The sequence below is a fragment of the Gymnodraco acuticeps genome, unplaced genomic scaffold, assembly GCF_902827175.1.
Source record: "Gymnodraco acuticeps unplaced genomic scaffold, fGymAcu1.1, whole genome shotgun sequence".
Lineage (NCBI taxonomy): Eukaryota > Metazoa > Chordata > Actinopteri > Perciformes > Bathydraconidae > Gymnodraco > Gymnodraco acuticeps.
The window spans coordinates 135696-150446 of record NW_022991885.1 but is presented as its reverse complement, the minus strand read 5'-3'; the positions used below and the strand labels follow the sequence as shown (position 1 = coordinate 150446).

General features: G+C 40.0%; 1 protein-coding gene across 3 annotated transcripts in view; it reads left to right on the top strand.

Annotated features, from left to right (window-relative positions):
* The window catches only part of LOC117535493 (choline transporter-like protein 2), a 37783-nt gene that overhangs the window by 4434 nt on the left and 18598 nt on the right, over positions 1-14751 (top strand). Inside the window, exon 1 of one of the 3 annotated variants that reach the window (XM_034199978.1) lies at positions 8478-8796. The exons of 1 other annotated variant lie outside the window; for it this stretch is intronic. In XM_034199978.1, coding sequence (XP_034055869.1) covers positions 8763-8796 — 34 coding nt within the window. In that variant the 5' untranslated portion in view covers positions 8478-8762. Of the gene's footprint in view, positions 1-8477; positions 8797-14751 lie in introns of those variants that run through there. One more of the 3 variants, XM_034199976.1, reaches the window with a different exon arrangement.

Sequence of the window (14751 nt, the reverse complement as noted above, 5' to 3'; positions counted from 1 at the left end):
AATATTTAGTCTAGAACATGTGTTAGTCTTTCCTCCTGTTTGCCAGACTTGTGTCAGTAAATATTCTTGCTATTCTGTCTCATTCACACAGCCTACATTTCACTGTTTCACATCTGAGTTACAGAAATAACTCGACCGGATGTAAGAGCAGAGAGAGAAGAGGTTGAATTGAAGTAGAAATGGGAGCAAACGTTTCACACAGATTCCTGTTGTGTGGTCCGTATGGTGTTGACACTTCCTGTTATATATATTATTTGATTTCATAGTGATTGACTGCGCTGAGTGATACCGAGAGATGACACCATTTAAAAGATAACTAAGTGGCGCAAGAATTAGTCATAAAACCCAGGAAATTAGTTTTAGGACTCCAAGTTCCCTCATCTTGTTAATGTTTTTCGAAAGCTTTTGTACGATTACCTAATAGTATTATCATTTTTGTAATCTTTATTTAACCAGGAAAGTCTGATATGAGAGTCGTGGCCAAGACGGGGCTGACAATGTTGGTTAGATACCCGAAATAAGGTCCGTGGTGAACAAAAGCTGAAGAGATTATATCACTTTTTACCACAGATGTTGTTATTGGAAATGGGTCTGGAAATATAGCTTTTCAAAATGTCAACTTTTAGAAACAAAGACCATTTTTTTGTGGCTTGACTTCAGGATGTTAAGAGACGGGGGATGGGACATTTCACCGTGGGTGTATTCTGTAATGTGTGTGATTATAGCGTTGCTTCTTTTATAACACCAGAAATAGATCTGAACTCAGACCTAAACTCCACCCCCTCGTTCTGTACTGAAAGAGATGTGGGAGTTCTGCAGGGAGGCAGCAGCTGTAACCTTTAGCTGGAAGTAATTGTCCGCCTACAGGTCTGTCTGGATATGATAACACTGTCATTTTAGATATAGATAATATCATAAAGATAGGTTAAGTTCTTGGCTTTCTATTTGACCTGTACACTGGCTTGCAGTTTTGCTGTTCAACAACACGGACAAAATGTTGGCAGGCTGAAGCAACTACTACTTAAAATGTGACCCTTGCCATTTTGTGATTATCATAAGCGTTTAACAGATCTCTTTAAGAGACGACATGTTAACCCTTCAAACCGTTTGTGTGAAAATGTCAATTGCTGCAGTGCAGTAATGTTGGAATCACTTTAATATAACAGTCCTGCCTTCCAGAGAACTCGGAGGTAGAAATGTTCCCAATTTAAATTCCTGTCTTTCGGCCTCCAAGCGCTTCAGGCGCACGACATAAACAAAAAAACATGGCAACATATTTTGACCTCATAGCAACCTTTTCCCATAGAGAGGCGAATTCCCGCCCATCTACTTCCGCCCCATGGGACCTTATTTCGGAAAAATTATGTATTGAAGTCAATGGGGAGAGAAAATGTATCTTTCGATCCCGTTTGAATTGTGCCATGAATTACACATATGATGTTTGTCAATCTTAAAAAATAATTTCCATGTAAAAAAAGTCAGTTTGTCTTAAAACTGTTGAAATATAAGACCATGAAAAATACGCAACTAGAAAGACTACAAATCCCAGAGTCCCGGTCCCGCATGCTGGCTCTCACGGAACCGACTAACTCCCCTTGTGTGTATGTACAGCTCTCAACGTGCCCAGACTTGGAGTGATTTTCACCTCTTTTAATACTTTCCGCCTCATTCTGAAAGAAAGAAGTGAAAAGTGCCAACGTGACGGCCGTCTTGGTGTGTGGTGCGAGACGGGAGATGTAGTTCATTGAGCGGTTTCACACAAACAAAGTGTTACTTCACATTTTTACGACACATTTTTATTTTTTTGACTTGCAAAATTATCTTTTAAATTGACAAACATCATATGTGTAATTCGTGGCACAATTCAAACGGGATCAAAAGATAATCTTTCTCTCCATTGACTTCAATACATACTTTTTCAGAAATAAGGTCCCATGGAGGTCCCCGGAAAGGGAGGGACTTCGCCTCTCGACGTACAGTATATAAAAGAATGTATTATTTTTTACTTAATTAACCTAAGATGCCTTTAAGTCGATGGTTTACCATTTTGAATATGCACTGCCATCAGTATTTGTATCGTCACCACATGTGGTTCACAATTACAATATCTGATTTTTCTGGTATACAGCATTAGAAACATACGTGTCATTGTGTCTGCTGTGAGATGGATACTATAAGTGTTATTTAATAAAGTGCATCTAATTACGTTTTTAGGGGTTTTACAATGGGGTATGATAAACTCTTTAGAAACCGTGAATACTCTTCATTAGTGCTGTACAATATGCCCATTTCCAGTGGCGTTTTTATATGTACAAAAGTGGTGGGGCACAAAAAACGTAGATGTCTATAGCTTCTGCAGTGAGGTTCATGGCTGGTGAGGCACTGGCACTGACTCTTCAGGTTTACAAATATTATATTTTGACCTAAATCAAAATATAATATTATTTTCAAAAGCTTTTTTTGTCTGATGCTTCAATTAATTTTAAACAGACAGTTCAACAAAAGGATACCCAAAAAATGTAATTTTATCATTTAAATATTGAATTGTTCTCTCTTAGTAAGATCCCATTTTCAATAAAATTGCAGTCTTACCTTGACTTGAATATTAAGTCAATTTTACGTCCATTAAGTCCATCTTCTGGACAAAAATCTCTATTACTTTTTTGTAAAAGTCCTCCTTATGTTCTTGTAGTTTCAAAAGTCTATCATAAATCTAATTTAATCAATAGATTTATGATTCGAAAATTATAAAAGTAGGGTAGACATGTGGATATTATCCGGCTGAACAAAACGTGCATTTATCTCACAGCTACGTTTCCCACAGACCTTATTTGGAGCTATTTTCTAAAATCCTATGGAGAAACCTCATTGCTTTTTTGTAGAGGGAAGCCATGCGCAGCTTACTTCCAGGTTTTAGGACGCCTCACTGCAGCTCTCTCGTCTCCTCTTCACACACCACACTTTTCGCGGCACACGTACTTACAGCCAATCAGCTCTGAATGATGTGAGATGACGTATGGTGGGGATGGCAGCTCTATGCCCCTATGGTCATTATTTTTTTGCCACACACATTAAATAGGAAAAGATTCTGAGCATGCGCAGTGTAGTTTTTACAGTCACCATTCACTTAGACAGAGAGAGGGAGGGGCAGGATCGGGTTTTGTCCCACGTGGCTCTAAACAGCTCAATAGGCACACACTGTAGACACTAATTAGAAGAACACAGACTAAAACAGCAATGTACAGACGAATCAGATGATTAAACATGATCTTAAAATATATTTTATATATTTTTTAATTTATTTTTTGCATTTTGTTGTAATCATTATTTTTAATACTTTCTGCTGACACTAGGTGTGGCTTATTTTGTAGGAAAAACAGTTATGTTACTAATAACATTAAAGGGGATCTATCATGCAAAATGCACTTTTTGATTTCTTTTATACATAAACATGTGTCCCCGGTGTGTCGGGGAACTCACGCAGCGTCAGAAAATAAAACCCTCTCTCTTTTCCTCTGTACCCAAATCTCTAAAAACGGGGCTACAACGGCGCTTATCCAGATTTGCGTCCGATATGACGTAATATCTGAAATGTGGACCCATGGCCCTATCAGAAAGTTGCTATCAGAAACAATGCCCGACTGTTTTGGACGTAATATGGTCGGTGTTTACGTTAGCATCGCTAACACTCAGAGCTAACCTGTACTGGAGAGCATGTGTGTGAAGAAGCAGGAAGTAAAAAGGAACTCACCTTGTGGTATAACCGGCAAGAGAGAAAGCCTTTGAGCTCCATACTGTTTCAGAAAGAGTCCTTGATAATCCATGATATGGCGTTTCATCACCTCAGTATTTAGTTTAGACAGTAGCTGCCGGGTCCCGCATGAGCTCAGACCCCTCCTTTTTATAATCAATTTTTTAAAGCTTTATACCCCAAATCAGCACTTTAGAAACAGGAAGTGAAATAGAGGGATATGAGGCATGGAGAATGGGTGATCTGTTTGGTATTTTGAGCAAAACACTTCATAGACATGTTTTTTATATATTTGTATATATCTGAGACCCATGCTATTGCCTAAAAATAGCATGATAGGTGACCTTTAAGGATTATGGTCTAATCAAATATGTCCAATTTAAACATTGGGCCGGCATTAATCCCGAAGCTAAGGCAATTTAATAGATTACAGCCAGTATTTACTTTATAATTTAAATGTATCCTTTTTCTTTCTATGATATGTCAAAGTGTCTTTCAAGGAAAAAGGCTTACTGGAGCCCTTAAGGATGTGAAGGGCGTTGGCAGGAAAATACTAAAGGGAAACTCATTGCCCAAAATAACTACTGTCACAGAAGTAGGAAACAATGCAAGACATCAAGTTTGGTTTCACTTTTCATTTTGTAAAAACAGAACTCCCCAACACAACACAAAATACGATGAAATTGAGAATGACTTAAGTGTTTGTGTTCAAAAGGAAGTCGTTCTTCCTTTCTAAAAGGGACACATTGTTCAATTATAATAGGATACATATTTACGTGAACACTTTATATTCAAAAACCACAATACAAAGACAGATCGTTCCTCTTTAAATCTGGGCCCTTGTAAAGTTTAGCAACACAGTTTGGCATTTCCTAATCAAATCAAAGCTCTTACACATGAAACAAATGTTATTAGTATTTTTTTATTTATTTAAGTGAATGCTAAAGGGTTGTCTGGCTGCACAGCGGTGGCTCGGTGGAATTAGATTAGATCCCTCTGAGAGCTTTTAACAGATTACAACGGTTGCTCAATGCCACCAAAGAAAAAAAGATTATACCAATAATTCATTTAACGGTCAGAGCGGTGGTTCACCACACACATAGCTCTGTCCCACATGTACATGAACTAGCTTTATGCTAAGCTAAAGCTCACATACAATGTCTTGCAAAAGTATTCCCCCCCCCCCCTTGGCATTTTTCTTGTTTTATTGCATTAAAACATTTAATTTATTTCGATTTTTGGAGAATTTGTATCATTTGATATACACAACATGCCACAACTTTGAAGATGCAAAACATATTTTTTATTGTGAAACAAACAAGAAATAATAATGAAAAAGAAAAAACACGAGCGTGCATAACTATTCACCCCCCTAAAGTCAATACTTTGTAGAGCCACCTTTTGCAGCAATAACAGCTGCAAGTCTCTTTCCACTGGGATTTGCTTCCATTCTTCTTGGCAAAACTGCTCCAGCTCCTTTGGGCTAGATGGGTTCCGCTCGTGTACAGCCATCTTTAGGTCATCTGGAACGCTCTCCCTGCGGAGATCCACAACATCCCCACACTTGAGGCCTTCAAAAGGGCCCTCAAGTCCCATCTGTCTGCCAAGGACTTCGGCCCCAAATCTATTTGTTGTTTTGTCTGACTGCCTTTTGTTATGTTATGTTTGTTTATACTCCTGTTCTTCCTTGTAAAGTGACCTTGGGTATTATGAAAGGCGCTATAGAAATCCAAGTTATTATTATTATTATTATACCACAGATTTTCCATTGGATTAAGGTCTGGGCTTTGACTAGGCCACTCCAAAACGTTTGAATGTTTCCCCTTAAACCACTCTAGCATTGCTTTAGCAGTATGCTTTGGGTCATTGTCCTGCTGGAAGGTGAACTTCCGCCCAAGCCTCAAATCTCTGGCAGACTGAAACACAGTTTCCTCAAGTATGTCCTATGTACAGATTCTCCTCTCTCTGCTGTGGAGCTTACTGGCTCCTTCTGGGTTATCCTCGGCCTCTTTGTTGCCTCTCTGATCAATGCTCTCCTTGCACGGTGTGAGAGTTTTGGTGGGCGGCCCTCTCTTGGCAGGTTTGTTGTCGTGGCATATTTTTTCCATTTTAAAATAATGGATTTAATGGTGCTTCGTGATGTTCAACGTTTGTGAGATTTTTTTATAACCCAACCCTGTCTCGTACTTTGTCCCTGACCTGTTTGGAGAGCTCTTTAGTCTTCATGGTGTCGTTTTCTTGCTTAAATGCCACTTGCTGTGGTACGGAGATAATGAGGCACTTGATTGCACACAGGTGAACTTTATTTAAATAATTGTGTGACTTTGAAGGTCTTTGTTTGGGCTAAATAGCAAAGGGGGTGAATACATATGCACACGCCACTTTTCAGTTTTTAATTTTTTTTAATGTTTTAAAACTTTTTTGTTCACTTCGTCTGACTCTTGACACAAAATCCCCCCAAAAATATTATTATTTTTGGTTTTAATGCAAGAAAATAGAAAAAATGGCAAGGGGGGTGAATACTTTTGCAAGGCACTGTATATTACACATGGATGTAGCTGAACAGTGAAAGGACAACAGATGGAAGAAAGAGCTGTTGTTTGAGTGTGTCGTCGTCCAAGAAGTCAAATTCCCCAGAGCTCTGTTTACGAGTCACTTGATGGGAACGTTTTTATTTCTTTTGTATGGAAATTACAACAAGCCTCTTTTTGGGAATCCCCATGCAGCATGAAGTAGAACAGAGTGGATGGAAAGTCTTAGTCATTTCAGTTGAAATGAAAGTTTCTGTTGAAAACATCTGCAGTCTGCGGGCTCTTTGTTAGAAATGTGAACAAATTGTCTAATTTCCTTTTGGTGGTTTAATGCAGAACTGAGAGTGATCTAAAATCTCATGCAGGTGAAAAAAACAGGAAATAAACCTTCAATCAATTTTCTGAATAATCTGGATTTTTTTTGGGTGAGACTTTTACGTTTAACACTTTTACTACATTACACTTTTTTTATTTAGGTATTTTTTGAATCATTTTGAGTTTCTTTTCAATTATTTTAGGCCTACAAGATTTGGAATTATTTTGACTGATATTGCAATGCTATATCATTCACAATATTGGATGGATTGATCATTTATTGAACAGAATCTTCCTTAATGCTAAACAATTACATTTCGAATGATAAACATGATCATGATGTGATTTATTTAAAGACAATCTGTACCAAACAAAAACGTTGTATTAGTTGTAGGCGGGGATATCTCTGTAGCTCAACAATACCTTAATATATATATATATATATACACGTATTTTTGAGCTTGCTGCCATTTTGATATTGCAACAGTCCAAAAAAAGTGTTTTGATTGTGAAGACAGGATTTATGTGTATCTCATTTGGTCCGAGTGCAATACTGCCATGTCCCCACAAGATGGGAGGAAACACTCCACTATACTGTAATTCATATATTTCACTGTTTACTTCCCCTTTCATTTAACAGCTAAATTGAACGATTCTTGCATAAAAACACAATTTTATAAAACATGATATTTTGTTACGATTAAAACTAGCCAATATAATATATGATAATATAATACAAGAACATTTGAGTGGATTCATCAACCATCCAATTGAGAGATTATTAAATGGCGCCTATGAATAATTTTCTAATTTGTTTTGAAACATATTGGGTTGTTTTTTTAAGTTAGATTTATTTGCATTGGTTTCTTTTACATTTCATACTTTTATCACAGTTTGCTAATTATACCTACTTACTTGAATTAAGTTATTTTTATTTTGAATATATCTTTTTTTTATTTGAGACTGTTTTGCATTTATAACTTTAGGTACATTTAGCTGATTATACTAACTTATTTTTACCTCAGTAACATTTCCAATTCGGGACTTTTAACGTAACAGAGTATTTTGTCATTGTTGTATAAGCACTTTTACTTAAAGGTAGGTAAGAATGGAGAAACCAGCTCGAGTGCGCTAGAATTTTAAAATACACAATCGGAAACATTCTTCAGACTTCCTTACAGAGCCCCTCCTCCAACACACAAAGGCTGACAGGCAGGTAGGCCATCCAGTTACTTTAGCCGGGCCGGCTCAGATGATTGGTCGTGCTTTTTACAGAGCCACGGCTTCCACAGATGACATTTTTTAATGTATTTATTGTCAAAGCATTTAATGTTTTCATTGCTATCGGGATGTTAAGAGCATTCCATGGAATATAACAAAAAGTGTTTCTGAAGTGAATTACCTACCCCACCTTTAAGTAAAGGACTGAATACCGCCAGTCTTCATAGCCTTCTATACAGTTTAGAAACCAGCAGATGTCACTGTGTTTGTTCCATTTGAAACCCCAAAGCTTGAAATATTTCCTGCATGAATACAACACTTCATACGGTTTCGACACCAACTGAAAGGCAATTATTCTACAACACAAAACATGTATTCTTGAGTTTATTATTGACTGCACAGGCTGTTGTATTTGCTGCCCTAATCACCCACACCTGAATGTAATCATGCTGTTTTTCACTGAAGCTCCAGAAAACACCACTGGGGACAACAGAGCAGCAGGAAACCTCCTTATTGTCTGCAAACACACGTTTTTGATAACATCTAAGCAACTTCTCTCCTCTACAAACACCCCCCACCCTCACATTCACACGTCCACGCCTCGTCTCTTGCACTCGCAGCCTTCCTGCTCGTTTTGAGAAAGAAACTGAGAAAACCTGACACCCAGAAAGGTATTTTGGAAGTGGGAGGAGATAAAAAGGGAGATGCACAGGTGGGGCACAGATTGGAAAGAGGCTGTTGTTTCAGGATAAATACAGAGGGAAGTAGAGCTGCTGCTGCTGCTGGCTGCCATTCAGGGACAGGTTGGACTGGTTTCTCCCTCCACAATACTCCAGTTTCCCTCATTCACACAGCGAGGAACAAGTGACCCAGTTTAGGAGGCGGTGGAAAGAGTGAAAAAAAAGGCTTCTTCAGTACATTTCAAGCCAGAGAGGATTTTAAACATGCCGGAGGAAGGAGAGTTTTATGGAAAACATGGTAACTTGTCTCTTTCTTACTTAGTATTTATCATTCTGTCTTCACTCTGTATCAAGTGAAGTGATTGAAGGATTATCTGTTAAGGTTTTCTCTTAAAACAAATCACTTTAAGTTGTGTTGAGTGAAACTGCAGCGGTAGTATCAGCATGTAAACATTGCGGCGGGGAAGAACAGGGTGTGTGAGTGTGTGTGGGTGTTACTGTGGAACCTTCTGCTGATTATACAGGTGTGTGAAGGCAGGGAGCTTTTTATATTATCAGTTGTGCAAATATAACCATGTAAAGTGTGGATTTGAAATTTGACACGCTTCTTTCATTCAATAATGTCCTATACAGCTACATTATGAAGTTGGCAAGGCCTCCCTTTTCTAAATCCAACTTCTTTACATGGATTAATGGAAATACCTCAAGTCAAAACGGTTTAACTCGTGTCTGAATATCTTAAAAATGTCATTGTGGCAATACTGCTCTCACACCATGCCCATGAAGGCAGCTCCGACGCTCGCTCTGACAGGAAGTTGTGACTTCTCTAAGAGCTCATGTGGTAACTGCTTTCTGCAGCATTATCCGCCCGACCACATTCATTATTTAGATGCAAAGAGGCCAAAGAAGAAAAATCATACCCAATGTCTAAACTCAAGATCTAATGTGTTTAAATATACATCCGTTGGTAGTAAGATGGGGAGATTGAAAGCCCTAACTAACAATGTGCAAACAATGGATTATAACCATTATTTTTGTGTTTGATCTTTTTTTATTCATTGCATTTTGTTAACTGTTAAGTAATGTTGCTTTTACTGAAGTGGAGCTAATGTTCCCTGAGGGATTTGCTTAAGAGCTGCACGATGAATTTGCTTAGATAATAGATGCGCCTGACACGCTGACCTCAGATGACACACTGCGAACTTAACTAAAGGCCTGAGCCTGCAATACAGTGGTGGGAGAGATGACGTATTTTTAAAAAAAAGCTAACCTGGAAGTTAGCACCACAATTGCTACCGCCGCAAAAAGCAAATGCGATTTTTCCATTTTCCAGGGTTGCCAACTCTCACGCATCTGGCGTGTGACGCTTTCACTCTCAATCTCACGCTGCCCAAACTATTCTCACACCAAAAATAAGATGAACCGGCGATCGTTTTTGGTTGGTTATTTACAATGTTGAGTTGACAGCTGCTCAAGCTGTGGATCCGCCCCCACCACTCTGGCCCCTACACACGGCGGCGTGCGTTGCCGCTTCTGCCCATTCACTTTGAATGGGGTGACGTCACGATTCGCCGAACTGCATTGTGGGAGCAAAGCGTAGCTTCTCTCGCGGTGCTCGCTGCAAAAGTAGAGCAATGTTCTACTTTGCCGCCTCGACGGAGGCGTCAGCCAATCAAATCCCGCGTATGCAAATCTGACAGTACAAGCGCTAGCCAATCAAACTGCGTGTATGTTGGGAGAGCCAGACCGCAGTTATTTCCCATATGTAAAAAAATGGAGGAGGAAATTATCGTGGCGTTAGGGAATCACCCGGTACTATATGACCAGTCCCTCTTTACATACAGGGATACAAACCGGAGGAGCCAGGCATGGGGGGAGGTGGCAGAGACAGTGGGTGAAACTGGTAGGTTTTCGCCTGTTTGGGGATTTTATAGCCAGTGTACTTCGTTTGAATGGACAGCTAGCAAGCATAGACAGTATATTTAGCCAGCATGGATGTAGTATGAATGCTTTGCTTTGTATGTCCGGGGCGGGACATTCATGTGATTGGTTGTTGGTCGCGTTGTTCGTAAAAAATCCCCAAGCTTCAGACACGCCAAACGGTAACGCACGCCGCCGTTACGGCCCCTACACACGGCGGCGTGCGTTACCGCTTGGCGGTGGGCGTGTCTGGAGCTTGGGGATTTTTTACGAACAACGCGACCAACAACCAATCACATGAATGTCCCGCCCCGGACATACAAAGCAAAGCATTCATGCTACATCCATGCTGGCTAAATATACTGTCTATGCTTGCTAGCTGTCCATTCAAACGAAGTACACTGGATATAAACTCCCCAAACAGGCGAAAACCTACCAGTTTCACCCACTGTCTCTGCCACCTCCCCCCATGCCTGGCTCCTCCGGTTTGTATCCCTGTATGTAAAGAGGGACTGGTGGTCATATAGTACCGCCACGATAATTTCTCCTCCATTTTTTGACATATGGGAAATAACTGCAGTCTGGCTCTCCCAACATACACGCGGTTTGATTGGCTAGCGCTTGTAATGTCAGATTTGCATACGCGGGATTTGATTGGCTGACGCCTCCGTCGAGGCGGCAAAAGTAGAACATTGCTCTACTTTTGCAGCGAGCACCGCGAGAGAAGCTACGCTTTGCTCCCACAATGCAGTTCGGCGAATCGTGACGTCACCCCATTCAAAGTGAATGGGCAGAAGCGTTGAAGCGGCAACGCACGCCGCCGTGTGTGTAGGGGCCGTTACCGGAGCGTCCACACTACAGCTTCAAAAAAAGCTTGGAGCTGGCCGTGTCTGAAGCTTGGGGATTTTATTCAAGCAACGCGACCAACAACCAATCACATGAATCTCCCGCCCCCGACATACAAAGCAAAAAACCCCGGGGATTTTATGGGAGCAATATATATATATATATATATATATATATATATATATAAACTCCCCAAACAGGCGAAAACCTACCAGTTTCACCCACTGTCTCTGCCACCTCCCTCCATGCCTGGTTCCTCCGGTTTGTATCCCGGTAGGTGAAGAGGGTCTGGTCATACAAAACCGGGTGATTTGCTACGGCGATAATTAGTTTCTCCTCCATCTTTTTTTTAAATATAGAAATGAACGGCGGGATATCTCTCCCAGCTTAGACGCGGTTTGATTGGCTACAGCTTGAGCTGTCAGATTTTCCGAAACGGGATTTGATTGGCTGAATATTCTGATTCAATCCATATATGTTAGGTTTTTTTTTAAACAACATTTTCACCACAATAAATAGACTGCCTTCTCTCCAGCTCACCGCACTCAAAGGGGGGGGGGGGCATCTGTATTAACGGGTCAGTCTATAAGCACTCTAACAGCACCATAAATTACATTTAAACAACCACAAAAAAACAATTATTGTTTCCGATATTGATTTAACGAGATGCTGTTATAACATGGAAACGGCTTAATTAAAAAAAATAAGCTTCAAAAATGTTTTATGAAGCACACTGGGTACAGCCCTGTAATACATGTGTTCCGTGTGTATATAGTCTTACGCAAGAAACACATGGCATGAACAGACTGCAACAAAACCAGTCAGTCAATCAGAGGGAGGTGAGTAGACGGATATGACGGATGACGGATGCGACGGAAATACACCCGAACATATCTGGTAGCCCGAACATATCTGGTACTGACACCGGTTGGTCAATCCCCGACCTGTATTGCGCATGCGCAGATCTAAGATCCAGTAGAAATGATAACAAGTAAAAGTCTGTTGCTTATTGTTCTACTAGGCCAAACATAGAGTCAAAGAGTATATGAGAGTGAGAGTGCGTTAATTAATATATTTGACAGTTTGGAGTAAGTCTGTAGATTTGTGTGTGTGTTTCATGTATAGGCCTCTCACGATAATTAATTTTGTTGGATACATTTTCCAGGAAATTATTGCGATAAACGATAATATTGTCGGCACCGTTGTATGACCATTTTATACCACTGACCTAATGATAATATATAATAATAATTCAAGTACATCCTTTCAAACGATCGAGTTCATTTTTATTTATCCTACGATAAGTCAATTAATTGTTTATCGCGAGAGGCCTATGCACACAATAAAACAGTGGAAACAAACATGTGTTTGACTTTTTTTGACTTGTCTGTGTCCAATATTGTGTATTCGTATATATATGCTAAGGTCCCGCTACTGACACGATAGCAGTCATTTAGTGCGCATACAGTATGTGTAATTAAACCCATGATATCAAAATCTCACTCCAGCCAGGTACCCAAAGTTGGCAACCCTGTTTTAACTATTGCAGAAATTAGCAGGATAACCTTATTAATGCCAAAGGTCATCTCTAGGAGAAAAAAGCAACATTAGGCTTTAAAGGAACTATAGCACGGTCACATGACTTCACGTCACCACCGCTAAGCTAAAGGTGGCTAATGTTGGGCTATAAAGGAACTACAGCATTGTCACATGACTTCACGTCACCACCGCCAAGCTAAAGGCGGCTAATGTTGGGCTATAAAGGAACTACAGCACGGTCACATGACTTCACGACACCACCGCTAAGCTAAAGGTGGCTAATGTTGGGCTATAAAGGAACTACAGCACGGTCACATGACTTCACGTCACCACCGCTAAGCTAAAGGCGGCTAATGTTGGGCTATAAAGGAACTACAGCACGGTCACATGACTTCACCACCGCTAAGCTAAAGGTGGCTAATGTTGTGCGTGATGACGTTTAGTCGTCTCATTTAGACATTTGTTAGCAACCACTGTTTTTAAATTCACCAGTGGGGTATTTACTGACGTATTTTATTAGATCAAAAATCTCTTCAGCTTGTGTTAACCACAGACCCTATTTTAGGCATTTAAACAACATGTTCAAAAACCCTTAAAATCAAGACAAGGGAAACAAAAGTGCTGACTCATTACATTGGAGCCTTGGTGTTGGGATCAGAGGGTCACAGGTTCAAACCCCACTGCTGTCAGCATGTCGTTGTGTCCCTGAGACACTTCACCCCAAATTGCTCCTGTGGGGATTTCCCACAGTATTGAGTATGTAAGTCGCTTTGGATAAAAGCGTCTAACAAGTTAAAATGTAAATTACCAGGTTTTAGGACTCATTCCTGCACCACTCTTTAATCCAAGAAAACCCCCCACAAAATGCCTCTTACTTTCATGCAGAAACTCAAATAAAATCCAGGCATGGCTGTCCTGATAGTGAAATATTATATTGTTTCAATTTCATGCATCTGGGACTATTACATTAATATATTCTGCTCTGCATCGGGCTGTCCATTTGCAGGCAGTCTTATTATCCCAACCCAAATTAAGAGTGTAAATATCCACCAAGACTTTCTCCATATTCCACATCTCCCATTTAATCTAATAATAACCTGCTTAACAGAGGTAGTCTATCACAATGCCTTTCTTTTTCTGAAAAACAAGTGATACCATCTTATTCTGATTTATTGAATTAATGCTTTACCCTTCAGAAAAAGGTGTGGATTGTTTTAAATGTCTTGTTGTTGGCATTATAAGTCTTGTATATGAACATGACATTATTGCCTTGTCATGGTATTGATCTAGATTAGTGATTCAGGCCCCCTCTGGTGGACGCACCAGTTGTGTTGTCCTCTTCCTCCTCATGGGTTTTCTGCTGCTTAGTCACCAGGGAGGAATTTGTTGTGTTGCCAGGCGTGTCTGCTTGCAGGCAAAAGCCATCTGACAGAAGAGAGGGAGGAAAAGGGGGGGCTTACTGTTTCTCAAACTTTTTAATAACATCCCTGTTTAACATATTATATTGCACTTAGGGTTGTAGATATCTCACTAAGCCATGCCCTCACTAGAGCGGTGCAGGAATGAGTCCTAAAACCTGGAAATGAGTTACCAATTTACCATTTCTGGTCAATGTCTTCTTTTGGGTTAGAAGCCTGAATTTAAGGTCTGTGGTTAACACAAGTTAACGACATAAACTACGTCAGTAAATACCCCACTGGTGAATTTAAAAACAGCAGTTGCTAACAAGTGTCTAAATGAGACGACTAAACATCATCACGCCCAACATTAGCCACCTTTAGCTTAGTGGTGGTGACATGAAGTCATGTGACCGTGACGATAGCTTTTTACCTCAAAAATCATAAAGTGGTGGAGATTATCCTACTAAACAAAATGTGTAGGATCATAAACGCGAGTGTCACACAGATCTTATGTGCTGCTTAAATCCTATGGAAAAATCCCATTGTCT